Here is a 27,743-nt window from a genome sequence, read left to right as displayed (position 1 = left end):
CAGTGGGTTTGAGATATAAGATAAGCTTTGCAACAATTAAAATGATGCTAAAGAGAAATTAAGACTAAGTAATGCAAGAATGGAAAGTAAGCAATCAAAGCACACCACAAATACAAATAATTTATAGTAGTTCAGTGCAACCCCACAACTATGTCCACTCCTAAAATTCTCCTTAAAAATTTCACTATAATCCCTCTAATTACATTGTGTTTGTTTTATCCAGACTCACAAACAAATCCAATTAATTTTTTAGGATCACCAACCAAAATCTTATACCGATAGTTTTTCGGACTTACTATCAACCCAATTGATTTTACAGACTCATTAACCAAAACCTACAAAGTCTAATTCTAGGCTTAGATGGGCCTAATCCCCAAGTTTCTTTCCTCCAAAGAAACTTATAAAGAAAAAATTACAAGATATAAAATTTCAGTACAAAAAAAAATAGAAAATTTGAACTCTTTATGCGTGAAGAAGAGACTGAATGATTTACTCTTTGATGCTTTGTCTTCTCTTCTTTGAAGCTTAAGAGGATGTGGAAGTAGGAGATGATTGCTCTTGAAAGCCCTCTAAATTTTATACTTGATTCCTCTTTTTTTTCTTTCTTTTGGATATTCAATGAACCTCACTCTAATCTAAAAGTTTCTCACTTTTAATCCTTTTCTCTTAGCTCTCACTTAAGTTTAGAAGCCTTTAAATCCTTTAAAAAAGCCAAACTAACCATTTTTAATTGTTGGAGACTGAAAACTAGCCATTGGAGGGCTTTTGTGCAAATCTATAGCTTCAAAAAACTAGACATTATAGTTTGTCTCATGCCACAAGTCGACTTGTTTTCACTTCGAGTTAGCTCGTTTATCCATGAGTCAACTCATGGATTGCACTTAAAAATTGTACTTTCTATTTTTCTGAGAGAGAGTCGACCCCTACTATTCACAAGTCAACTCGAGCTCTATGCCACTTGATACCAACATGCCAAAGTTGACTCAAAATCTTTCGAAGTTAATTCAAAATCTTCCAACTTTATTCTTTTCATATTTTTGCCTCTTAAAATTGAATTTCTCAACTCTAGTACTGCCAAATGATATTTTCTTCTTTTTATTTCATTTTCTTCATAATGAGCCATCCAAACTTGTGAGAACTTATTTTTGTAAATCCTTTGGCTTGGCATCTTAAGAGGATTTCTTTCAAGAATAATTTCTTTATTGTAAGCATAAAAAAATCCTATATTTAACACATGATTACTAATCTTTATGCTCAAAGTTTTATGATCATCAAAATTAATCATAAGATCAATAATGAAACTCTAAGTTGGCTCAGCAGTAGATACCAAAAATCCAACATTTTGTCTTGCTCTATCTGCCTGAGATGGGGTCATCTCAGATCCTGTCTTAGTCGGCTCACTTGAATGCTGGATCAACTCACTAATTCTCTGGGTCAACTGAAAAATTTACTAATTTATGAGGCTTTCTATATTCATCTTCCTCTGAGACTGAGTTGGCTCTTCCCTTTACTAAATCGGCTAAGCTTCAGATTGGATCGACTAAGTTGATCTTTGGGTTGGCTCAGAAGATTTATTCTGAAATAGCAAGATTTTTGTCTTTCCTATTAACTGATACTGAGTCGAGTCAGATCCTGTCTGGATCGACTTAGCTGCATGCCAAGTATGTTAAGAGTTTCAGACAGCTTTTCTTGATCCAATTTATTTTTAGGCTAAGCTTACCTTTTCAAACATAATTATGCTTGTTGAGAGATACATCTAGACTAGATTTTTCTTTCAAATTTTAAACTTCTTTGCTTCCAATCATGAAGGTCTTAAGTCTGGAAATTTAAATTTTCTTGAGAATATATCTTTTGGGTGAAGTGATTAAACATATTAAGAAAACATACAAACACTCTCAAGTGCATTATTAGTAAACATAATTTATACTCAAATATCTTTGATGTCATCAAAATCAATTTTAGAGCTAATACCATGAGTTGGCTAAGCTCCAGTCTTGGTTGGCTCTATTGATTGCTGGATCGACTCAAAAAAAAATTTAAATCTTTATTTTTTTATCTTCATCCTGAGTCCGAAATTGGATTGACTATCCAAAAGCTTGAGTCAGCTAAGATCCTACCTTAGTCAACTAAGGAAGCACTTTTGAATTTTCTTTGTTTCTCTCTCTTAGACTAGACTAGATCGGCTAAGCTTCTTACTTGGTTGACATAGCAACATACCAAGCATGCCAAAATTGATTTTAAATAGCATTTCTTGATCAAACTTATTCTAGGCTAAACTTACATTCTTAAACTTAATTCATGCATATTTGAGTTTGCTGAGAGATTCTTCTAGGCTAGACTTTTCATTTATCTAAGTAAACTTAATTTCTTTGCTTTCCAACATATATCTTGGACTTGAGAATATGAATTCACTTAAATTTTAGAGAACTTCTTCTTGGATAAAGTCAACTATTAAGCATTATGAGAAAACCTACAATTACTCTCAAAAGTATTTATCAGTAAATATAATTTACGCTCAAATACCTTTGATATTATCAAAATCAATTCTAGAGCTAACAATCTTTTCCTTTTTGATGATGATAAAATCTTCTGAGTACCATCTTTCAATTTTTAAAAAAATTTGATAAAATTTCAATTTAGCTCCTCCTTTCTTATACAGAAAAGGATAGAATTAGATTTCATTAATTTAAACAAACTTTAAACAAATTTCTTAACAAAAACTCCCCCTTTCTTATATAGGTAAGTGAAATTTCAAAAATTTGCTCACTGTAATCAACTTTTTCTTTATTCATTTAATGTTATTATTACTCATCTTAATATTCATTCATTTTGCAGTCAAACTTCAATGTTGTTATTACCTGTCTCAACATTCATTCATTTTGTAGTCAAACATTTTTTCCATTTTCTCCTCCTTTTTATCATAATCAAAAAGGTTAACAAAGAGGTATATTTAATCAATTTATTTATCAGTCAATCATTCAACTAGTCATTCAATCATGGAGTCAAGAATGTGCTCATTCGTTTCACAAAAGTATAATGTGTCATTGATGAGCAAAATATTTACATAATATTAAAGAGCATGTCCTTTACAAAATAAAACACATAGAAGGATCAAGCATCCAAAACAGTTAATCATAAAAGCATGTAAAAAAAATAGTTACAACAAGATAAATATCTAAAGCATGATAAGGATAGGTAGAGAGATCAAAGGCTACTGGTGCTATGGGGCTTTGAAGAGCTATCAATGAACTCAATAGGAGGACTTCTCTGAGTCCTAGAGCAACGAGGGTAAAGATGTCAAGTTGAGTATGGCCACCTAGTGGCCCTAGCAAAGGATGGTCTTAAGGAGGTAGGAGATCTGGTAGAGGTTAAGGGTTGGGTTTGAAGTAGAGGTACAATGAAAATTGCTTGCTCTTGAAGTTTTCGAACAACCTTCACTTCCTCTTCAATGATGGCAACCCTCTGGACCAAATTTCTAATCAACTGATGCACATTTGCCATTCTGAAATCTAAATCAAATATTGATCGATAGAGAGTGGAGATATGTCCTTCAAGACCACCAGCTGACTGAGATATTTTTGCTTGTTTGTTGGTAGATCTTGTTGTTCCTCAGGAGTGGCATGTCCCATAGATTTTAGTTCCTCATCCAAATCCTCAGCCTTTCTTTTTCCACACGATCCTTTTCTTACCCAAATTCCTCCAAACTTTTCATATCCCATTCTCTTAAGAGAGTGCTTGTTATATGTATCTAAGTGATGCAACACTTTGCATGATTCATTGTCAAGATTAATCCTGACATGCTTGAATACTAGAGTCAAGGGCATCCAAATGGTAGATTTTCTTTGCTTTTTGTAATTGCTTCCTGCATCTGATGGAGAATGAGAGTAGAAAGATCCAATAGGTACTCGCAGACAATATGGTGCATAATTTGAAGATCTTTTTCTGTGACATAGTCAAACTTTTCCACTCGAGGCATAAAGATTTTGCAGATAAAATGTGAAGCAACCGTATTTCAAGAGACAGTTGATTTGAAAAAAGAGCCTTTATATCTTCAATATTTATTCTTCCGAAAATATGTACCAAAGCATCTCTTCTTTAGAAAGGAGGGTTTTACGACTCGTTAGCAAGAGGTAGTTTGAGTAGCTCCTGGATAAGACCAATTGAAACATGGAGTAGTGTGCCCTTCACTTTAGAAACAAGGGCATCGGGTTCTAATGAAGGATTTTCTTAAAATTCCAGTAGTAAACTTAGATACACAAGATCATTTAGTGAACAAACATACTTCCATCCAAAATTTCTTTTTTTTTCACAAATAAAAAACCTTTCTTGCTCAAGGAATCAAAGTCTACCTTTCTCTCCATGGTAATGGCATGATTGGAAAGTCGCAACCTTGAAGATGGCTTGGAGAATGGTGGAGAAGATGTGAGTTGATCTTTATTTGGTTGATTTGATCATGTAAGTTGCTTCCTGTAAGCAAAGGAAACCGGTTCGACCACTATTTGCTTGAGGCTTGATGATCTTTCTTTGGATTTTCTAAGCTTTAACCATCGAACTACATGTTTGACTAGAACCATTCGTAAGCAAATCCACAAAAAGGGACAAAGGGCAAACTATTTTATGGGGTAGGGTTTAAGGGATGGCTAGGAGAGTTGAAGTGAGACTGTAAGTGGGGTCACTTAAGGCTTCCATCTTAAGGATTGGATCCTGACATATGAGTCGACTCAGTTTACAGGTGAGTCAGCTCAGTCGAGGATCGACTATATTTTTAGGTTACTCAGCTAATGATTAGTCAACTAAATTTTTGGGTTAGTCGGCTTAGTCTGTACAGAATAGGTTTCAGAAATAAGTTTTCTAAAGAATGATACAATCAATTAAGCCATATTTACTACACAACGAAATTAATTAAATGCACATTTCAACACATATTTTAAGAAGCATAGATTTGATGTACACAGTCATAGAATCATTTCAAAATAACTTAGCCATTTAAGAAATTTGCATGAACAAATTAACCTTATGGATCATAAATCCCTAATTTTTTTCCACTCAAACAAAATTTTTCTTTACTTAATTAAGGTTTTAGTAAAAATATCAGTAATTTGATTATCAGTTGATATAAATTCATGCATTACATCATTGTTTTGTGCATATGATTTCTAACGAATTGATGTTCAATTTCTATATATTTTGATCTTGAATGCTAAATTGGATTCTTAGTTAGATTTATAGTACTAGTATTATCACATCTAATAGAAATTGTACTACAAATTATACCGTAATCTTCTAGTTATTATTTAATCCATAAAAGTTGAGCATAACAACTTTCAGATGCAAAATTTTTAACTTTCACCATAGACAATGCTACTAAATTTTATTTTTTGCGAAACCATGAGATCAAATTAACTCCTAAAAATTGATAAGTATCACTTATGCTTTTTCTATCCAACTTACATCCAGAAAAATCAACATCAGAATAACCAATTAAATTCAAAGAGGATTATTTTGAAAATCATAAATCAATATTTTGTGTGTCAATTAAATATCTGAAAATTCTTTGAACAGTCATTACATGTGATTCTTTATGATTAGATTAATAATGTCTACACATGTAAATATTGAATACAATATCTAGCCTACTTATAGTCAAGTAAAATAGTAATCTGATCATATACCTCTATATAGCTTTGAATCCACTGTTCTATCTTTTATTTCTTGATCAAACTTGTAACTTGAGCTCATAGGGATGCCATTGTCTTTGACATTCTCCATACTAAATTTTCTTAAGATTTTCTTTATATGCTTATTTTGGTTGATGAAGATCCCCTCATTTGATTTTTTCGGTAGGGGACAATCTATCTTGAAGTGCCCTAGCTTTTTGCATTCAAAATAGATGGGTTGCTCCTTGTCTCTGTCTTTCTCCTTTTCTTTGCTTGGCTCACCTTTAAAAAAGAGTCTCTTCTTGAAGTTCTGCCTCTTCTTCTTTATGAAGCATCTGAATTTTCTTATTATGAAGATCATTTCTTCATCTTCATCTTTTTTTTTCGAGTCCTCACTTTTCTCTTCTTTGATGTTGACTTAAGAGCTATTATCTTTCTCTTCTTGACCTCATTTTTTTTGTTTCGCTTCATAATTAATTCATGAGTCATAAGAGAACAAAAAAAATCTTCAAGGGCAAGATATTGAGATTCTTGACTTTTTGTATGGCTATCACTTTTATTTTCCATGCTCAAGAGATCTAAGGATTTTTCTTATAAAATCACTGTTAGTATAAGATTTATCTAAACTTTTAAGACCATTAATAATATCAATAAAATGAGTAAATATTTTAGTTATGATTTCATTAGATTCTATTTTGAACAACTCATACTTATATAATAACATATCAATATTGGATTCCTTCATTTGGTTGGTACCCTCATGGATAACTTCAAATCTATTCCACATTTTTTTGATAGAAGTACAAAGAGAAATCCGATTAAATTTATTGATATTAAGTGAATAATAAAACACATTCATAAATTTAACATTCAACTAAGCCGATTTTTATTTTCATATTTTCCTCCTCCACGCCATCCTCTTTCTATATGCTATGAATTCTCTCTTCAACACTAGTTCCACCTTCCTCCGCTCTATAACTTTTTTTTTCAATGCTAAGGTTCCCAACTTCGGTATCCTTTTTCCATGGAATCCTCCATGCTGTTTAAAACATGGAATCTAGACTTTGAGAGTCCGATTGCAATCTTCCAATTTTGATCCTCCACTAACAATCTCCTTGGCCCTCTTCTCACCGCATGGCGAGTTCCCAGCCAATATTCCTTTTCCAGCATTGCAAGTTACCACATCTCCTCAAGTGCCATACTTCCCACCTGTCTGGGCTGCAAACCCTTGCTGGCTTCCATTCTTCCTTCGTGAGATTTGAATAAATATCCTCTCCTCCTTGACCCCGAGGTAGCCAACCATGGGCCAAACATCCATTCCTCGGATTCTATGTAGCAACTTCTTTTAGCTTTCCTTCTTTGAAGAACTGGTGCCCTTCTCAGCAGATGCAATTTTGCCTTCTATTTTTCCAAATGAACACTCCATGGCTCCATGGCGGACTCGAACACAACCGAAAGCTCCTCAACTAGGATACAAACTCAAACAAATCTCCTCGACCTCAAATTCTCTATCTAGTCATCCAGCCAGAGACTCCAATGAGTTGACTAGAGACGACAAGGCCAAGTCTCTTCCCCACAATCTTCTGATACGATCAAGCAACCATACCGCTTGGGCATCTTTTATTTCATTCTCCAAAATTTGACACCTTTCTTGAAGTGACCTTAGTTAACGTAGAAACCCATGAACGACGTGGGACACTACCTTCTTCTCCACCATGAGATCGTTCCCTTTCAGTTGATTGCTTATTGATAATTTCTTCTCCTTAAACACCTGTGGACCGGCCACCCTCAGCAGCAAAATTATTCTTGTTCTTCAAGGACGGCTGTTCATTTTCCACCCCCAGTGACGACGCACCACCTACTGGACTCCATTCAACTTCCATCCTCTCACACTCATAGCACTTAGGTCAATAGTCTTCGCTTCGCACATGCAAGGACTCGGTGTTTTATAATTGCAAGAGGATATAGAACAAGACATACCTCATCAGGTGCAATCTACAATGATGAAGCCTGCTGGATAACAAAGAAAAAAATATAAGTTTGATTCATGGTTATAGCATATTTCTATAAGGCACATGGAAGGATTTTCCCCTCCTGGTACATTGGCGATGCATTATTTCAGACGAATGGCAGAACCAGGCAATAAGAGCAGGTTCATACAAATAACATAGAAACAGCACCTGCGCTCTTGTTTCCAGCTCTATTTCCGCTTTTATATATGATGTTCTAGAGCAGATTAAATAGAAAATGCCCAGCCCACCACCAGAGTCAGGGCTACTCAAGATAAAACCATAGGAAACATCATTCCAGAAGCACCACTGTCCACAACTTCAAATCCCATACAGAAACTGCCACATCCACAGTTCCCCCGTCCAAAACAATTTTAATGCGATATGGGCGATATACAAAATGAAAAAACAAAGTTCAATCTTGAAGCATCTCAAGCAGCAGCATTCCTCAGATGTTTGGTGGCATTCGAGGATGCGACATGCGCTGATACCCATTCTCAGGATGGCCGTGTGTAACCCTTTCAGAAGCAGCTGCTCTCTGAGTGAAGCTTCCTGGCTGAGGATTCTGATTAGGATTGAAAGGACTCCACCACTGGGATTCACCCTCAAGTGGGATCCAGGGTAGGGGCGAGAAACCCTCTCTACCCCATCCATAAAACCGGTCAATATGTCTGCCGATGTTCTCACCTTCTTGATGGTTCCTGCTTACAGATCCAGATAGAGAGAAGCCATAGAAACCGCCAATTTCAGCTGAGGAAGAGGATGCAACCGAAGAAATTAGAGTTACCCCCCTTGGCCTCATTCTCCTGATGGGAGCAAAGGGAGAGGTTCGCAGCGACGAAGATGATACAGACTGAAGATAGATGTGACTGGCAGGACCACGAGTATGACCCCTAACCTCCCCTATAACTGGAGGTCCTAGTGATGTGACCAAATTGTTTCCACTGCGTGCAACAGACCTGCAATAGTTGAGAGTAGCATCTGATGTCAAGCCAATAATATAGGACCTCAAGAGAAACAGAGGAAAAGATGTAAATATCATAACAAAAATATATGGTGGCACTTACCCATGCATAAGAGGGTGGGGATGCACAAAAGATCCTAATCTCTGCTGGCTGCCAGTATCGTTTCTAGATAACCTCAAACCAAACTGAGATGCAGACTGATCGCTGTTTCCAGGCAAAGGAAATGAAAAGGAATGCTGTTGCTGCCAGTTATGGTTTTGTGGCTCTGTTGCAGGAAAACTGTGGGAGTTGATCATATCAGCAGATGATTGTCCTCCCAAGCTAGTTGGATGTCGATGAAATGGACCATTCTCTGGAAGAGAGTCAGCAGAATTTGAAGGCGCAGCATGCGTAGCATGAGGAAGCCCATGCATGGCCATGTATGGGCATGCATGTGAACTACTTGAAGCACTTGAATGGTCTCCATATGCTGAGTTGCCCATTAATTCATGATCTTTGATGATGCAAAGAGCAAGTAAAATCAATATAAAGATAACATTACTCATAACTATAAGATTTTCTAAAATGCTAATTATTGCTCTGAAATAGACAGTGCTTACAAGAGTTTGGCTGGGGTTCTCCTTCCCTGCAGGCAGAATAACTCTGAAGTCAATTTCACTAGCATCAAGAATCAAGATACATAGGCCACGTATAAAAATTTACCAAGCATTGTTATATTCTCAAAAACTAAACTGGAAAAGCAATATGCAATATTAGTAATGGTAGTTTAAATTGGAGAAATTCTTATGCATGAAACTTCTGAATAAGGTCCAAGCTAGAAGAATCCTATGGCGACCTCATGATGGATTGACATCACAGAATTTGATGCATGATACGACCCATGGGCTTGTACCAATTTGGAGTTGTATTCTTCAAACATAACTGTTGCTGCTGGTTCCGGTTGAGGTCAGAAGGTGGGTGGCTAGGTCTTGCGCAGAGATGCTGGAGTGACCTGCAAAACAGAGTCCGGGCCAGAGGTTTTCGCTCCAATGAGGATCCTCCGACACTCAAGTCAGGAATCAGCGAACAGCAAAAGCAATAAGTGATTCGCTAAGATGGATTACTTACCTGGATCCTCGGGGCCTTAGTTATTTATAGAGAATACGGTTGAACAACCATGAAAATGCACAGTTCCAAGATTGTCGGATTGTTGGACATACTGTTGTAGGCGAGATATTCTAACCTTTATATGCTCCCGCAAGATTATGGAGAGTCAATTACATCTGAGCTTATCCACTTAGGCTGGACAGCTGCTGCATGTGCCAAAAAATTGACTGAGATAATGAAGGAAACTTACGTGTCAGATAGGCCACACATCAGACTGGATGCAAATAGCTCGGTTCCATATACCTCAACTCGATATTTGGATCGGCATAGCCCACTGATCTGAAGTATCACACTGATCCGAGGTATCTGTAGTACCACCGTAACACTATCCCCCTACGCTTGAGTCTAAGATCAAGCGGAAGAAGTACCTCTAAAATCATACCTGGGATCTAGGGATGTGCATCCTCACGTTTTCACATGTATCCCCAACATTTAAGACTGATGAAGTCAACCTGATGGGTAGGGCTATTGCGAATGATCGCGATCGATGGAACCACTCAGTAAGCGATCTTCTCGAGAATTTAATTCTTTCAACGGCGGCTCTGTCTTCTCCTTTGCTCTCTTTTAAATCTGCTTTTTGAGTGCACTAAGAAGACGACTGCAACCTCCGCTCCAAATTCTCGCTGCGACTCTTAGAGATAGGATGAATCTAGAATTCTTGAGGAAGCTTGAATTGGCGTCACCTCAGAGGCATGCCAGAGTTTCGTCCATTGGTCCTCCAGCCCCAATAGGTGGCGATATCAATGTTCCGACCACCAAACCAGCTACTGTGGCCACACATTCATCATTGGAGGCTGCGATCAAAGCTCCATTAAAGGAGTTCCAACAAAGGAGACTCCAGTGGAGGAGACAGGTGATAGAGGCGGTCGATCATCCGAAAGAAATTTCGGTGGCGGCGATGGAGACTAAGGATCCTTTGGAGCAGGTGATTCCTACCCAGTGCCTTCCCCAAACTATTTCCCAAGCGAGCCCCTCACAACCAACACCTTCTGCTCCGTTTGCAACGAAGGGTCTCAAGACCGCGGCAGAGTTTCTAAAAAGTTTTCTTTCGTCTGGTGAGAAACAGTACCTGGAGGGACAAGGGGCTCAACATCGAATGACTGGCATCCTAAGGTCTCTCGCTTAGGTAGAGAATCTCTAGATCTCTTCTTTCGATCTCCCGCAACTTGCAGTATTTTAATCTCACATGGCCTTGTGCAAATTTTGTATAGATAGGGCATTATTTGGCCAGCTTCATCGGCTCCACCTCTGAGGCTTCGACGTTGAGCTTACAATAGTGAGAGAAGAGATAGATTGGCTAAAGTACCTTTTGCAGCAAGAAAAATCGACTAACGTCGAATTGACCAAAGAAGTCGACCTTTCTAAAGAGGCCCTCCGAGAAGCCCGAAAGACAATCGATCACCAAGATGATCAGATAAAGACTGAAAAGAAGATCAAAAATCTCGAGAGGCAAAGGTCTGGGGCTGAGAGAGACTGCCACCGAGCCCATGATGATATAGAGCGCCTAAAGAGGACACTCGAAAGAAAAAAGAGTCGAAATTTTACCTCCTTCCTATGTTCATTCTCGAAGGAGCCCTAGCAGGAGCTCGACTAAAAGGGCCAAAAGCTCAAACAGATCAAGCCGCAGAGAGAAAACATCTCAGAGGGGTGAAGGCTCAGCTTCCAAGGGAATTCGGGTGACTCAGGAGCTGCTTGCACCTCAGACTAAATTTCAAAAGGTGCTGTCAAAAGTAGAGCACTTGAAGAAAAAGTTAGAGGAAAGAGAAGGCAAGACTTTCCTCTATCACCGACTCTCAAATCAGGAGCTTCTAACTGCAAATACTCTCAAAAGGATAGATCGATTGGCGAGAAGAGCCGACATTATAAGCCATACCTGCAAGATAATGGCTTGGGTGTACCTTCCTGTTGACAGCGCCAAGCTTCTACAAGCCAACTTTTCGAATGAAAGTCTAAAGGCCGTGATGGAAGATGGCACAGGAAGATTCGCAAAAATATCCCAATGCCTTACTAAGACGAATAAAGTCGATGCAGCCACCCAGATAGAAGGGATTGTTGGCATTGAGGAAGGCTGCTCCGAAGCAAATCGCCCTGATGGTGCTCCAAGGCAATGATGTATTTTTCTTTTTTTTTGTAATCGAGCCTTGTAATCAAACTTTCATGCAAATGAATAAATTTGTTTTTATCATTGTTCACTGTGTTTGAATGTGTGAATGTGATCAATATTTCAAACCATATTGGCTAAATTCTGATCTATGCTAGTTAAGCATTTAATTGTGATCCAAATTGCAAGGCATGATTTGAGCCATAATCTGAGCTATGATCTGAGCTGTATGAATTATTCCAACAATATTTATCTGTTGTACAGGTTTCAAAAGAATTGAAATTCAAATTGCCTCCATGTGGCAGTACCATCGCACGTCCCTGCATGTTTCCTCGAAAGTGGCGCAGGGCATGATTTGTCTGCCGCTAGTATTGACTGCCATATCGACGACAGGAGTTGTAGCCAATTGGTAGTCGCCATACGTCAAGCATCCATTCAAACTCCCTCGATTTACACCTCTAGTAATCAATGCTCTGAGAAGAAGTATCATTAACAAATTTTTTTTGAACTTGAGTCTATTTAAACCCTCGACGAGACTGAACGCAGGATTCTAGAGTTTCCAATCATCCTTGTCTTCTCTCGCCACATATTTTTCTTCTTCATCCTTTTCTTCCAGAGCTACTTGCAAAGGGAATGGATTCTTCTGGAGGCTCCGACTTCGCCCCGCTAGCATTCCAGTCCGAACTAACGGAGATGGATGTGGTACTGCTCTATGAGCAGTTTCAAATCCCTTCAGAGTTCCAACTGAAAATCCTGAGGCTGAACGATCGAGTTTGCCAACCTCCCCCAGACCAGATGAGCCTCTACGAGGAATGCTTTCGGGCTGGGCTAAGGCTTACTTTTCATCCTTTTTTTAGCCCTTTTTCAGTTTCTTGAGATGTCACCATGGTCGGTAGTTCCGAATTCATGGCGACACATCTGCGGCTTTACCGCAATGTGCGTATTAACTAGGATTGATCCCAGCATCGTACTTTTTCATTCTTTTTTTTCCTTCAAGAGACATCTCGGATCACGTGAGTAGTGGTATGTGACACCCTGAAAGAAGAAAGGTGTTCGCCCACTGATCCAGGATGCTCCTTCCGCTGTCCACGGCTGGAAAAAATGATTTCTGTCCATCTCACAGACGTCAAATGAGGATTGGGGGTTCGTCGCCTGGGTGAGCCTCGAGAAGAGGTGCTGAAGGAGCCCTCCTTAGATCAGCGTCTAAGGCAGGAGTCGAAAACCCTATGCAGCTTTAAGATCCCGACGCAGAAGAAGCTTCTATCAGAGCAGACATTGTTTAATGTCAACATCAGCCAGACCGATCCCCAAGGTGCGCACGGGTCGCCTGCCTCGGAGCCATATGTTTTTTGATTTATGCTTAGTTTTTCATGCTGACTAAATTGCTCTGTTTGCGGAAATGGATCCGAAATTATTGGAGCAAAAGGTCCACCAAAAGAGGGCAGCAGAGCCTGCGGGTGGTCGGAGCACCTACATCAAGATTTGTAATCCCCCCGTGCTGCCAACTTCTAGGTCAGATAGACCCGAACCTCCCTGTGTCGACGACTTTAGAGTTGTAAGGGTTCGATCTGGCTCGACTTTTTTGGTTTCTAATAGCGATCGAAGAAGCCAAACAGATCGAGCCCCTGAAGAAGCAGTTCTGAGCCTGCCGGCCTCTAAAATCATCGACCTTTCCCTAGAAGAAGAACCAACCGAGGCAGCTAGGACTTCTGGAACCTCACCGGCTGGTCTAAAGCCCGAGGCTTCGACCTTGAGAGATTACAAGCTGACGTATGAACTGTTCATCGGCATGCTCCTTCCAGCCGACACAAACGAGCTGTTGGCTGGATCGCATGGGGCGGTAAGGAAAGGAGCTGTGGAGTGCTTCATCCGGATAAGCTGAAGCTTCTTCAATTTTATTTATTCCAAGCATACACTCGTTATGTTACTAATACGAGATTTTTCAACTCGCCCATTATTTGAATTGATATACAGAGCACTCCCGCGAGCTTTTAGTAGAGGTGACGAAACACAAAGCCGACATCGAAATGCTTAAGGTGACAAAGGATAAGGTAGAGAAGGAGGCTGAAGAAGCCTCATGAGGGCCGACGTTGCTGTAAGGACTGAAGACACCGAAGCGCCCTAAAAGAAGCTGTAAAGGAAAATTCCCGACTGCAAAGCATCCAAGAAGCACAAACAGCAAGAATAAAGGAGCTTGAGGCTCTATTGGAAAAAAATAATGCTACGATCAAGGCAGTAAAGAAGAAAATAACAGTGGAGAGCGGTGTCGAGGCACGGATCAAGGCCGCCGCCTCAAAGACTATCGAGGACTTCTGAGTGTCAGAGAAATATCACGACGAGAAAGTTGAGTTTGCCACTGATGCTTACATCGATGGGAAGCAGCTGGTCCACGACAAGGATGCCGCCCAGTATCCAGAATTGGATTTGGATATTTTGGATGAAGTTTGGGAGCCCCCTGCAATCGATGCAGCCACAATGAGTGCTCCCACACTAGATGTTGTCCCTTAGGCTTTTTATTTATTTTTCTTTTTGTACTTGGACCTTCCGAGGTCATTGTAAAAATTTTGAAAATGAAGTTTGTACTTCTTTGAACTATTTGCATTTTAATTATTTCCAATGGGTTATCCCAACCAAAAGGATATTTAACTCAATTCCGACCACTGGAATCAAGATGAATCTATTCTGACTTAAGGGACTCTGAGCTTCGCTATGAACTTGGTTCCGATCTTAGGAAATTAAGTAGAACCGTTCCAAGGTAAAGAACTTCAACGAAAACAGTTCCGATCAAAGGAACTATGGTTCCGAAAAAAGGAGCCTCAATAAAGTCAGTTCCAATCAAAGAAACTTTGGTAAAAACAATTCCGAACAAAGGAACTTCAGCAAAAACTATTCCGATCAAAGGAACCTCTATAAGGTTAGTTCTGATCAAAGGAACTTTGAAAACAAAATAGTTCTGAATGAAGGAACTTCAGTAAAAATGGTTCCAATCAAAGGAACCTCTGTAGAGTTAGTTCTGATCAAAAAAACTTTGAAAAAAAAATAGTTTCGAACAAAGAAACTTCAGCAAAGACAGTTCCAATCAAAGGAACCTCTGTAGGGTTAGTTCCGATTAAAGAAACCTCAGCAAAGATGGTTTCGATCAAAGAAATGTCTGTAAGGTTAGTTCCGATCAAAGGAACTTTAGTAAAAACAGTTCCGAACAAAGAAACTTCAACAAAGACAGTTCCGATCAAAGAAACCTCTGTAAGGTTAGTTCCAACTAAAGGAACCTCAGCAAAGATGGTTCCGATCAAAGGAACCTTTGTAAGGTTAGTTCCGATCAAAGAAACTTTGATAAAAATAATTTCGAACAAAGAAACTTGAGCAAAAATGATTTCGATCAAAGCAACCTCTGTAGGATTAGTTCCGATCAAAGCAACCTCTGTAAAAATAGTTCTGAACAAAGGAACTTCAGTAAAGTTCATTGTATAAGGGCTTCGACCTTTCATACCGCTTTTGTGTCCAAACACAAGTTGATGAATCTAAAAATTCATATATAAAGTAACATGATATTACAACATCATTGATAATACATACACAGGTTGGCCGAATTCCATGGCCTGGAGAATGGAGTTCCATCGAGTTGCTTCAGCCGATAGGTCTCAAGACGTATCACTTTGTCCACCTGATAGGGACCTTCCCAATTGGATGATAGCTTCCCCTGCTCAGTGGGCTGCAAAATTTTAGCTCGCCGTAACACTAAGTCGGCATCTCGGAATTCTTTGGCCTTGACCCGAGCATTATAATACTTGAAAACTCTTTGGTGGTAGGCAGCCATTCTTATAGCAGCACGCTCCTTGCTTTCTTCGATCAAGTCGAAGTTGGCCCGAAGCCACACCAAATTGGTATCTCATTGTACTGCTCAACTCTGAGGGAAGGAAGTCCAACTTCCATGGAAATGACTGCTTCAGTTGCAAATGCGAGGTTGAAAGAAGTTTCGCCAGTTGGGATCCTCTGAGTGGTCCGATAAGCCCATAACATGTGATAGAGCGTATCTACCCAAGATCTCCCTGTCCAATCTAACCTGACCTTTAAGCCCTGTAGGAGAGTTCTATTGTCACATCCACCTCTCCATTTGCTTGTGGGTGGGCTACTGAGGTGAAGCGATGCTCTATTCAATGATCTTGACAGAATTCGTGAAGTCAAGCACCACTGAATTATCTGTCATTGTCTATGATCAACACTTTAAGAAGACCATACTGATAGATAATAGATTTTCAGATAAAATCTTTTACTCTTGTCTCGATTATCAGGCCAAAGGCTTAGCTTCTACCCACTTTATGAAATAATCAATAGCCACCAGAAGAAACTTGTGCTGACTAATGCCCGGGGAAAAGGACCAAGAATGTCCATTCCTCACTGAGCAAATGGTCAAGAGGCGCTAATAGAAGTTAGAAGTGCTGTTAGTTGATGTTGAATGTTGAAATTTCTCTAGCACCGATCGCACTTTCTGAGGAAGTTGTTTGCATCTTATTGCATAGTAAGCCAGTAGTAGCCCTACCAAAAAATCTTATAAAATAAGGATCTACCCCCAAGTAACTTCCACAGATTCCTTCGTGAACCTTCCATAGCGCATAATCAGCCTCAAACGGATGCAAGTACCTCAAGAGAGGCAAAAAGCATGACCGCTTGAACAACTATCATCATACAGGATATATTGAGCGGCTTGCTTCCTTATCTTCCGGGCCTCCTTGCGATCAGACGGTAACTCGCACGACCTCAAATACTTGAGCAGGAGATCTATCCAGCAGGATTCCTCATCAGCCTGCTAGACAACGAGGTGCTTTTCGAGCTCGAGGCTTTTAATACCTCAAAATAGGTCTCTTTTTCTAGGTCAGCGGGTAATGAGATCGCCAGTTTGGATAGTGCGTCTGTCCTGATGTTTTTCGCTCTAGGGACCTATTGAACATTAAAACTCAAAAAGGATGAGGTTAATTCTTTTACCTTTTGAAGGTACTTCTTCATGTTTTTCTCTCTGGCCCCGTATTCATCATTGAATTGTCCAACTACTAACTGAGAATCGCTAAAGGCCCTCAGGTACCGAGCTCCTGTTTCTTTCATGACTTTTACACCTACAATCAAAGCTTCATACTCTCTCATTATTGGTGGCTAAGAATTCGAAGCACAGAACGTACTCCACCACATCACCTTCAAGATCGGTTAAGATAAGCTCGGCCCCTAATCCTGACGAATTCGATGAGCCATCGACATGCAGGATCCATAGTTCCTCAAGATCAGGTCCCGCATTTACTTAACTTCTTGAATTCTCTGCATTTTTTGAGCTCTCTCCACTTTCTCAGCTCTATCCATCCGGGATTGTACATTCAAGGATGAAATCCGCCAACATTTGAGCCTTGATGGAAGGCCTCAGACGGTACTGCACATCCAGCTCTGAAAGTTTTAGGGCCCACTTCGTAATCCATCCCGAGGTATCCGGACGATGGAGAACGGCTTTGATCGACTGATCAGTAAGCAACATAATGGTGTGAGCCTGAAAATAAGCCCGAAGTTTCCTCACTGTGATGACCAGTGCAAATATTAGCTTCTCTAGCTTGAAATATCTGGTCTCTACATCATAAAGGATTTTACTCGTATAGTATATGGACTTCTGAATCCGTCCTTCTCGGACAAAGACTGAGCTAATCACCACTGAAGAAATGGCGAAATATAGTAGCTGCTCCTCACTAGACTGAGGCTTCATGAGCAATTGTGCAAAGCTGAGATATTGTTTCAACTCCTCAAATACCTTCTGACACTCCGTAGTCCACTGGAAGTCTTTTGATAGCTTGAGGGTCTGAAAAAAAAGGAGACATCTCTCGACCGATCTGGAGATGAAGCAATTGAGCAAAGCATACTTACCGATCAGACACTGCACCTCTTAACAGTTCTTGATGGTGTCATATAAAGGACTGCCTTGACCTTCTCGAAATTTGCCTCAATGCCTCTTTACGAGACCATAAATCTGAGAAATTTGCCAGAGATAACTCCGAAGGCACATTTTACTGGATTCAACCTCATCTGAAATCAATAAAGGGTGTCGAAAGTTTTTTGGAGGTCAGCAATATGATCTGGAGTATCTCGACTCTTGACCAGTATATCATCTACATATACCTTCCATATTACGGCCTTTGATCTTTAAAAATCTTGTTCACCAACCCTGGTAGGTAGCCCCTGCATTTTTTAAACTAAAGGACATCACCCTACAACAAAAAAGCCCACGATCAATAATAAAGACTGTTTTCTCTTTATCTTCAAGCACCATTCAGATCGGATTATAATCGGAGAAGGCATCCATGAAGGTGAGGAGCTCATGCCTTGAAGTTGCATCCACCAACTAATCAATCCGAGGCAACAGATAGCTATCCTTGGGACATGCTTTATTCAAATCGGTGAAATCGATGCACATGCGCCACTTTCCATTTGTCTTCTTGACCAAGACATTCGCCCACTAGTCTGGGTACATTGCTTCTCTAATGAAGCCAACCTTGACTAGCTTGTCCACCTACTCAGCTATAGCCTTCTGATGCTCCGAGATGAAGCTTCACTTCTTTTGCTTCACCAAATGACAAGTCGAATCCACTTTCAGGTAGTGGAATATAACTTCCGAATTTATGCCAGGCATGTCCGTGGCCGACCAAACAAAAAGATCCATATTTTTTTGTAAAAGAGCGATTAGTCGATCTTTTGTTACCTTATCTAGATGTGAGCCGATCTTCACTATCTAGTATCAATTCTCCTTCAATAGGACCTCCAGGAGGTCCTCAAATGGCTGGGCACACTCCTCAGCCAGAGTATCCCGGGCATCCAACCCTATTGGAAGCTCGGATTGGGCCTTTACTTGAAGCTTGGCAACAAAACATTGTCGAGCCATAATCTGGTTGCCTCAGATTTGCCCTACTCCATTCTTTATTGGGTACTTCACCATCAAATGATAATTCGACACTATGGCCTTTAAAGTCCACAAACTTAAAACAGCCAAAAGATTGCATTGTAGGCTGAAAAAAGTTTAACCATCAGAAAATCAACTTGAATCATCATTCATTGAGGTGGGGTGCCTACTGTGACTGGCAGCCTGATCATCCCCTCCGAAATCACCAAACTTCCAAAGAAACCTTGAATTGGAGTGTCAAATCTACTAATTTGATCTGGAGTAAATCCCATTTGGGAGAAGACAAATACAAAATGTCAATCGAACTTCCATTATCAATAAATACACGATGTACATTATAGTCAGCAATATTTGCAGTTACAACTACCGCATCATTGTGCGGGGCTTGCACACCCTCAGCATTCTGCTCGGTGAAGATAATGGCATCTTCGTGCCCATCCTCGAGCCTCAGCTTCTTTGCCTCTGAAAGCTCCGCTGACCCAGATGATCCCTCAGTTATCATGTGAATTTCTCTCCTCGAGGGTCGATCTTCTGCTACCGCCTGTCCGGCTACCTCGTCTCTCCGACTGCGCCGATGCTGGCTGTGGTCGAGGCAAAGGGGGTGGTTACTGAGCCCTCACCCCTCGATGGAGGTCGATGTGGAGGTGGTCCCCTCCAGATAAAGCGATCCAACCTCCCTTGCCAAATAAACCTCTCAATCTCGTCTCAGAGTTGGCGGCAATCTTCAATGTCGTGATCGTGGTCACAATGGTAAAGACAGTACTTGTTTGGGTCGCGATACTCAGAGTTCGTCCGCATCCTCGGAGGCTAAGACAGCTCAGCTCGTACCTCCATCGGTATCTCCCCCCTAGAGGCATTCAGAGGCATATAATCAATGTACCACCTCCGAGGTGAATCATTGCTTCATTTCCTAAAAGGAGACCTACTCCGTTGTTCCTCGATGGAGATCAGGTTTGACGATGGGGGGAAGTCCTGGATTTTAGGCGACCTTTTCCAAGGCCCTTAATGCTCAGAGGAATGGCGCCTCTATTTTTTCCAATTGGTGCAATTTCTCCGCACGCTTCAACATATCCTCAAAGTCTCGCAGATATGTCTTCTCCAGAGAATAAAGAAGGGCATTTCTCTGAAGCCCTCCCTAGAAGGCTGTCATTATGACTGACTGATTCAAGTCGCGAACTTCTAGTGCAGTGGCATTAAAGCGGGTTGTATATTCCTGGATCGACTCGTCCTCCCTCTGTTTAATATGTACTAAAGAGGACAGCCGATGTTGCCTCTTGTAGCAAAATAGGCAACAAACATCCAGTTCATCTGATCAAAAGAATGAATAGAGCCGGACTTCAAGCTGGAATATCAATCTCGAGCCGCCTTCCTTGAAATAGTCGGAAAGGCCCGGCACAAGATTGCATCACTGACTTCTTGCAACAACATAAGAGTTCTAAAACTCCCCAAATGATCAGCCGGGTCCGTCGACCCATTGTAAGCTTCCAGGTGCGGCATCTTGAACCCTGCCGGTAAGGGTTCCCATAAGATCTTCACGATGAAAGGGGGGTCAACACGGAAATCAGAAGTATCGGCCTGCTCTAGGGCTTGATGCTGCAAGGCCTCTAATTCTACGATTCATCTCCTGGAGCTGGCAGTCCATCCTGTCATCACAAACCGCAGGCGCATCTGTTCGGGAAATTAGTGACCATCCCGAAGTCAAATCTCTCCCAGATCAAGGAGTTGGCGAGCGTCTCCTACGATCAGGGCTCTGGGGCTGACTTTGCCTAGTCTGCCTTCCTCAATCCAAACTTTGCCGAGGGGACCAAGGGACTTGAGAGGGTGGCAGTTGCATCTGCCCAAGCTATTGAATAGCACCGACCACCACCGTCAGCGCCGGAACCTGATCAACCAATAGGGCAAACTGGTCCTCAGTGACACCTTAGGCCGACTGCATTATCGACGAAGGGGCTGGTTGTTGCGATGCCGATGCGTGGCTTTCTCTGACGCCGACGGCGGTTCTAGAGGCGGCAAATCGCCCCGATTGCCTACTTATGATTTTCTTTGGTGCCATGATGTAAGATTTGCCCTTCCTCTATCTGTTGCTGCTGGTTCCGATTGAGGTCAGAAGGTGGGCGACTGGGCCTTGCGCAAAGATGCTGGAGTGACCTGCAAAATAAAATCTCGATTGAAGATTTTTGCTCCGATGAGGACCCTTCAACGCTCAAGTCAAGAATCAGCGAACAGCAAAAGCAGTAAGTGATTCGCTGAGATGAATTACTTACCTGGATCCTTGGGGCTTTAGTTATTTATAGAGAACACGATTGAACAATCGTGGGAACGTGCGGTTCCGAGATTGTCTGATTGTTGGATGTGTTGTTGTGGACAAGATATTCTAGCCCTTATCTGCTCCTGTAAGATTATGGAGAGTCAGTTATATCTGAGCTTATCCACTTAGGCTGGACAATCGCTGCACATGCCAAGAAATTGACTGACGAAGTAATAGAGGAAACTTACATGTCAAATGGGTCATGCATCAGACTGAATGCAAATAGCTCGACTGTGTATCTCAGCTCAGTGTTTGGATCGGTATAGCCCACTAATTCAAGGTATCCACAGTACCATCGTAACAATAACCATCATGTGCCACTTAATAGTATAACAAAGATCATCAAGTAAAATCTTGGAAAACTAACAAATCTATGGGAAAATCAAGAGAACCACCACTTAAACTGCAATCATTCTTTATATTTTCCTATGAAGATAGAATTGGTGTGGTCAGATGTAATAGCTTCATAAATTTGACTTAATTGGTTTTAAAGTAGACAATGAAGAGCTATAAATGAGAGGGATATTTCAAACTCAAAGTGAACACTAATTACACATTCACCGAAAACCATTCCTCCATGGTTCTTTATTGCCCATTTTACTAATGTTACATGGGTAGGCCACAACCTAAGAACGTTGACAAAGATAAATATATTCAATACTTAAAATCATGGGATAAACCAAGCATATTGATCAAAATATATTGGTCAATCATTAAACACTTACCTTATTCCCTTAATGGCTCTATTTTTCTCATTCCTGTAAATCCAGATTTCTTCAGATTGAAAGTATCATTAACTTTCATTTTACAACTTTTATCAAATTCTATGCACCATCATGCATTATTCCTAAACCTTCAACATTTACCTAAGAACAACTTCACTAGCCATAATTGACTTATGGTGAACTTTTCCAATACAGTTCAAGTTGTAATACAGTTCAAGTGCCACATAGTTTACTTGTTTCAGGCTCTTAAATGTCCTTTTACTGCACAACCATTGATTTCATTTGTGTTATTTAATCACTGTTCATACACCATTCTTGATTCCAGTTGGACCTGCATCTTTATGACTCTGTATAGATGGGAAAAAGCCTATTGATTAAGACAAGGGTGAAGGCCCATACATCCCCATGCCCAAACATTATGATCCATAGGGTAAAATGAATATTGCATACCTATGGCCTCGATGCAACAATGCCATTCTAGCCTAGGCATCGCAGGTTTGAAACAAATAGCCTCTTTAAACATGGGAGCAAAGCTGTGAACATCTAATCCTCCCTAGAACCACAATGGCAGGACACCCTTTGATACACATTATCTATCTCTCTCCAAAAGCACATCTTCACTGCAACAAACCGTACTTCAATTGGAGGAAGTCTTGCCGAAGGAACGACTTTACCAAAAATCTGTTCAGCAAATACCCCGTTCCTTATTTGATGAGTTTATTCCATGGTCTAATGTAGCATTCCATGTCCTTTATTTATCCCGGCAAATAGTGAAACCATATGTTTATAACTTTCTGATCTTTGGTGTAAAATTCAACTTTTTAATCATCACTAACCTATTTGCCTATAAGATATGCCATGAGGCCCCTCGTAGAATATCCTTGCTAATTCCCTACTCGTATCTTCACACATCATGTCATTGCCCTTAAGGCCTCCGGATAAGCTTTCTAGGGATCATTCCTTTCCTACACTTTTCATTTCAAATTTTTGCATCAGCCATGTAAGTAAAATAATTGCTTCAATGGTTCAACCTCTTGGCGTGAGGATGGATTGCTTTTATATATTGATTAAATTTATAAACCTCTTCTTAATTATTTAATAGCTTCATAATGTGACTCATAAATCTAATTCTCACATATTATTTTTTAAACCTTATAATTTGAATTACTATGCCTTTTCTTCCATCATTGTAGTAATTGTATGTAGAATTACTTACACTATTGCTACCTTTTAACTCAGAGTGAATCTTATTAAGAAAGGTAATGTAGCACAGGAGATGTGGAGAGTGTGTGTTAGTGCCCAAGAAAATAGCAATAACAAGGGAAATGGTAATTAATCTCTTCATGTGATATTCAATTTCAATGTACTTCAAGGAAATATCACACAAAGTAGCAATGATGGATGAAATGATATGTGAAACAGCAATCGAACTCTAAATTGTTTAAACCCATATACTTAGAACTTTCTTTACAATTTAACATCCACCTCTTCAAAAATAATCAACCAACAAAAGATCATTTGCATATAACAAAGTCCATGATGCCTCATTTAAAAAATATTTAAAGAGTCCGTATAACATATTTTGACATTATCAACACATGCATAAATATTTTTGTTGTCCAATTCGTGATGACCTTTGATATGTTGCAGCAGATCCCCAGCTTGGGCTGGATGGGCTGGAGTTAGGCGGCATCCAGCAAAGTGATGGCAATCAGACCTGCAAAACAAGTCCTCGGCTGGAGTTGGCTCCAATGGAGACCCTCCGATGCTCAAATCAGGAATCGACAGAATAGAAAAAGAGCACATGGGAGGAGAATACTTACATACCTTGAGGGTCCTCTGTTTATCTCTATTTATAGATCGAGGCGAGAGCCATGAGAGGAAAGAGTTGGAAGCCACTCCGACTCCTTTGGATGGATTGCTCTAGGATTTTCGATCTGATTTCTCAGATCGGGCGGTTGCGGTTGCCTTATCCGGCCGATAACCAGCTGCTCCCAGCGGTCACATATTTTGGAGGGATTGCACGGAAGTTCTATCAATCTTTCCAAATATAAAGATCAACATAGGAGACGAAATAGGTGTGGATTGGTGTCTTATCACGCATGCTATTGGAGATAAGAATCAGAAGCAGATCCATGGGTGGAGCCAATGTGGGGCTCTAAGGCCTGGATCGGTGTCCAATGCATAAAGGTTGTTTTGATAGTGAGAATCGATGGCCGGTGTAGACCAGAAGCTTCATAGGCATGGAGATAGGGGTCGAAGCTGGTGCAAGGATCAGCGACCAAAGCGTGGATCGAAGCCCGACACAGGCTATAAACGATAAGTGTCGACGGCTGGGGTGCTAGACGGTGATCGATGTGTGGGTCAATGGCCGACCCCATCTTCAGTTCGGGGACCAGAATTCTACCCATAATATATGCCCCCTTACTCCCAAGTCTGAGCTAAGGTCAGGCATAGGAGTACAAGTTAGGTCATATCCACCGAAGACACATGCCGCACCTGCGATTCTTGGGCAAAATGGTGCTCCTGCAACCAAGATTTTCGAAACCGGTACTGATGGCCGTATCAGCCGGTCGGCAGTACGATACCATACAGTTTCATACCATACCAAACCGACGCGAACCAATGAAGGCAAAGAAAGCGAACTGGGAGAAGAAAAAGAGAGAGAAATAAAGAGGAAGAAAAAAAGGAGGGGAAGGAGCCGGAGGTGCCATTGGATGGCCTTTGACTGGCCGTCGGACGGCGCAGTCCACGCATGCGGTGTTGCGAACGTGAAACAGGGGCAATGCCCCTGTTTTACGATTCTTTTAAAAAACAAAAACTTAAGTGAAGCCGGCAAACCATTTGCCGACTTTTTGCCGGCTTCACTATTTAATAGATTTTTAAAAAAAAATAAAAAAATGAAGCTGACAATCCGATTGCTAACTCTACCTAATTTTTTAAAAAAATCATGAAAACGGCAACTGGGTAGCCGACTTCGTGTTAAAATCAAAAAAAAAAATCCGAAACGGGGGGCAAACCTCTGTTTCGAAAAAGGGGATGGAGCCGCGGAGGCCCTCCTGCTCGACCGCCCTCAAGCCTGTCGACGTGGGCTCGTCAGCCATCGAGGATCTCACTATGGAGGCACCATCCGTCCGTACGTCGCCTCCCTGAGCTCTCTCTTTCTTGCTCTTGTAAAAGCCCAATTGGGCAATAATCGAGCCGCGAAAGCCCTCTGATGGCCGCAGTGGGCCACCGCCGGCCTCCGATGGCTAGGATTTCCCTCCCTCTCCTCTCTTTCTCACTTTCCCTCTCTTTCCCTCTCCCTTTGGTATACTGGTTTTGTCGGCCAAACCATGCCAGTCGATCCTGTACGGTACGGAGTGTACCGATCAATTCGACACGGAACAGAAAATCATGCCTACAGCTTTTGAGTCATCGCATCAGAGAGTTGGTGAGATTTTCGTCCTTTGTTTCTCATTTTCTTTTCAGGATCCATCTTGTCCATTATCTTTAGGATGAGTAGTTCAGTGAAAGAGGTGGTGAGCTCTCTCCGATCCTCCTTTAAGAGGTGACCCCGGGGAGCCAGATGCCAAGCACGGGTCTGAGGACTTCATGCTCGAAAATTACCTTTAGCAATGGATCCGGATGACCTTAGCTTGCTCCGAGCCCAGTTTGGGATTCCTTCTGAATACAAATTGGAACTCCCAGACTCGAGTGGTCGGGTCTGGAATCCTCCTCCTGGTCAACTCGCTCTGTATGAGTCGTTTAAGGCCAATCTTAGACTTCCTCTTCATCCTTTTATAGTCGACCTTTTCTAGTTTTTTAACATGGCCTTGAGTTCGATGGTTCCGAACTCTTAGTGCTTTATTATTGATTTCTTGGCTGCTTGCCTCCTAACCAAGAGTCCATCTATTTGCCTATTTCGATCCTTTTTTACCTTCAAGAGGCATCCTTATGCCAATGACTAGTGATATTCTTCCCCCCAAAAGAGAGTTTCCACTTTGATCAGAGGCACCTCTTAGTCCATTCATGATTGGAAGGGGCGCTTCTTTTATGTTTCTTGCTCAGCCACAGCTGATTGGAGATTTGCTCGCTAGGGCCGACCTAGGGAGTTTGCCCTTGAGCTCCTATGCAAGGGGAGACAAACACTCAATGCTTCAATTATTGCACGGGTTTCGAATTCCGTCATTGTTGGAGTTACTATCAGAGCAGACTCTCTTCAACATCAGTCTCAACACAGCCGACCCTCGAGATAAGGATCACATTGGCCGACCTATTTTTCTTTCTCCATTCTCCTTTCCCCTCACTTTTTTTTGATTTACTTCGATTTGCTGTAGAAATGCGGCACGAAGAACTTGAGGCATTGAAGAAATTAAAGTTGAAGAAAAGAGGCTTCAGGCTCGACCTCAAGTATGGTCAAGCAGAAGAAGCAACATCAGACTCCAACCACTCAGGCGAGGCAGCCTGATAGGGAAGGTCCTTCGATCGGGGTGGTGCTGGCCTCTTCGGTACGTGCTCGAGCATCGAGAGTTTGTCCGACACCTCCAACTTCGAATCCTCCTCGACTTCAGATCCTAACCCCCAGGCTGCACCCCTATCCTCTCGAGCTGCAAGGGTCGGCTCGACACCAATTGCCCCCTCTAGCCAAGGGCCAAAGATTTCTTCGATTTTGCCATCAAGTTCCACACTAGCAGACCACCGAGTGGTGTAAAATCTGCTTTAGGGCATCCTCTTTCCTGCGGACATTGAACAGTTGGAGGGTCAAGGTCTGGGCATCCAGCAGAGGGACGCCATTGATTGTTTTATTCGGATAAGTTTCTTTGAACCCCTTTTCTTCTTCATATCTTCAACAGCTAACTTGCTTGTTTCTGTAGCTCAATCACTACATCGCCTTGTTTATCAATTTGATAAAGGTGGCGAGGTCCGAGGCCTCCAAGGTCCATAAGGAGATCGAGACCCTTCGATCGCAGGCCAAGGCAAAAACTGAAGCAAAGCGCCTTAAAGAGGCGCTAGAGAAAGTTGAGGCTATGCAGTCGGTAGCTGAGGTGGTGAAAGGAGCGAAGGCAGCAGCTGAAGCTGTGCAGATGAAAGCCAAGGCTAAGCTTTAGGAGGAGAGAGAAGCGTCGAGCGGCCGACGAGGTCACTAATGCCGATCGTTAAGTGGTCGAGACATTCCGAACTTCATCAGAGTATACCAAGCAAAAGGCCAATTTCGCCAAAGAGGACTTCATGGGGCAGGACATGCTTCGCCAAAGAATAATTGCCCACCTTCCTGTGCTAGACATGTCCTTTCTAGACAAGAGGCAAGTAAGAACCAGCCTTCGACCGAACCGATCATTGAGCAACCTCAGCCAGGACCTGCATCTGTCGAGGGAGTTAACCTCATCCAGTGTTGATAGCCACCGAGGAGACTTTCATAGCAGAGGCAGGAGTTCCTACAACCACCTCAAAAGTTCTTCAACTCGAGGTCCCTAACACTTCCGCTTAGGCTCCTTTTTTTTGTAATATTTTCTGTTTTACCCATCATGTAAAGACGGATGTTTCATGTAATAAAAGAATTTTTTTACCTCTACGATTCACTTCTAACTTTTCTATTGTGTGCTTATTTCCCCTCCGTACAGTCTAATCAATGTGGGCATTATGGTTGTAAGATTGCTTATCATCATGCCGAACCCCTTCTACAAGTCGTGGCTCTGTCTATTAGAGCCCACATTGAGGCTCTTGAAAAAGGAGGCCTATGAGGCAAAGAAGGCTTCCGAGGCAAGTCGAAGGGCTTCAGAGAGGGAAAAAGCTTGCACCTAGGCTCTTATGAAAATAGAGCACTTTAAAAAAATATTAGACAAACAAACAAGTCATATGTCTCGAAGAAGCACCTAGCCGAAGCTTATGCAAAATCAGACAAGACGGTCGAGGAAGCGAAAT

At 41.3% G+C, this 27,743-nt stretch overlaps 1 protein-coding gene across 2 annotated transcripts in view; it reads right to left on the bottom strand.

Moving 5' to 3' along the window:
- Nucleotides 1–7,825: 7,825 nt before the first annotated feature.
- The window catches only part of LOC105032943 (E3 ubiquitin-protein ligase IPI1), a 130,302-nt gene continuing 110,384 nt past the window's right edge, over nt 7,826–27,743 (bottom strand). For both annotated transcript variants that reach the window (XM_010907546.4, XM_010907547.4), the window contains 3 exons: nt 9,231–9,256; nt 8,734–9,124; nt 7,826–8,625 (listed from right to left, as the gene is read on the bottom strand). In XM_010907546.4, the coding sequence (XP_010905848.2) occupies nt 8,115–8,625; nt 8,734–9,124; nt 9,231–9,256 (928 nt within the window). In that variant the 3' untranslated portion in view covers nt 7,826–8,114. The remainder of the gene's footprint in view (nt 8,626–8,733; nt 9,125–9,230; nt 9,257–27,743) is intronic.

This window comes from Elaeis guineensis, chromosome 8 (assembly GCF_000442705.2).
Source record: "Elaeis guineensis isolate ETL-2024a chromosome 8, EG11, whole genome shotgun sequence".
Taxonomy (NCBI): domain Eukaryota; kingdom Viridiplantae; phylum Streptophyta; class Magnoliopsida; order Arecales; family Arecaceae; genus Elaeis; species Elaeis guineensis.
This window is presented reverse-complemented; position numbering and strand designations above follow the sequence as displayed.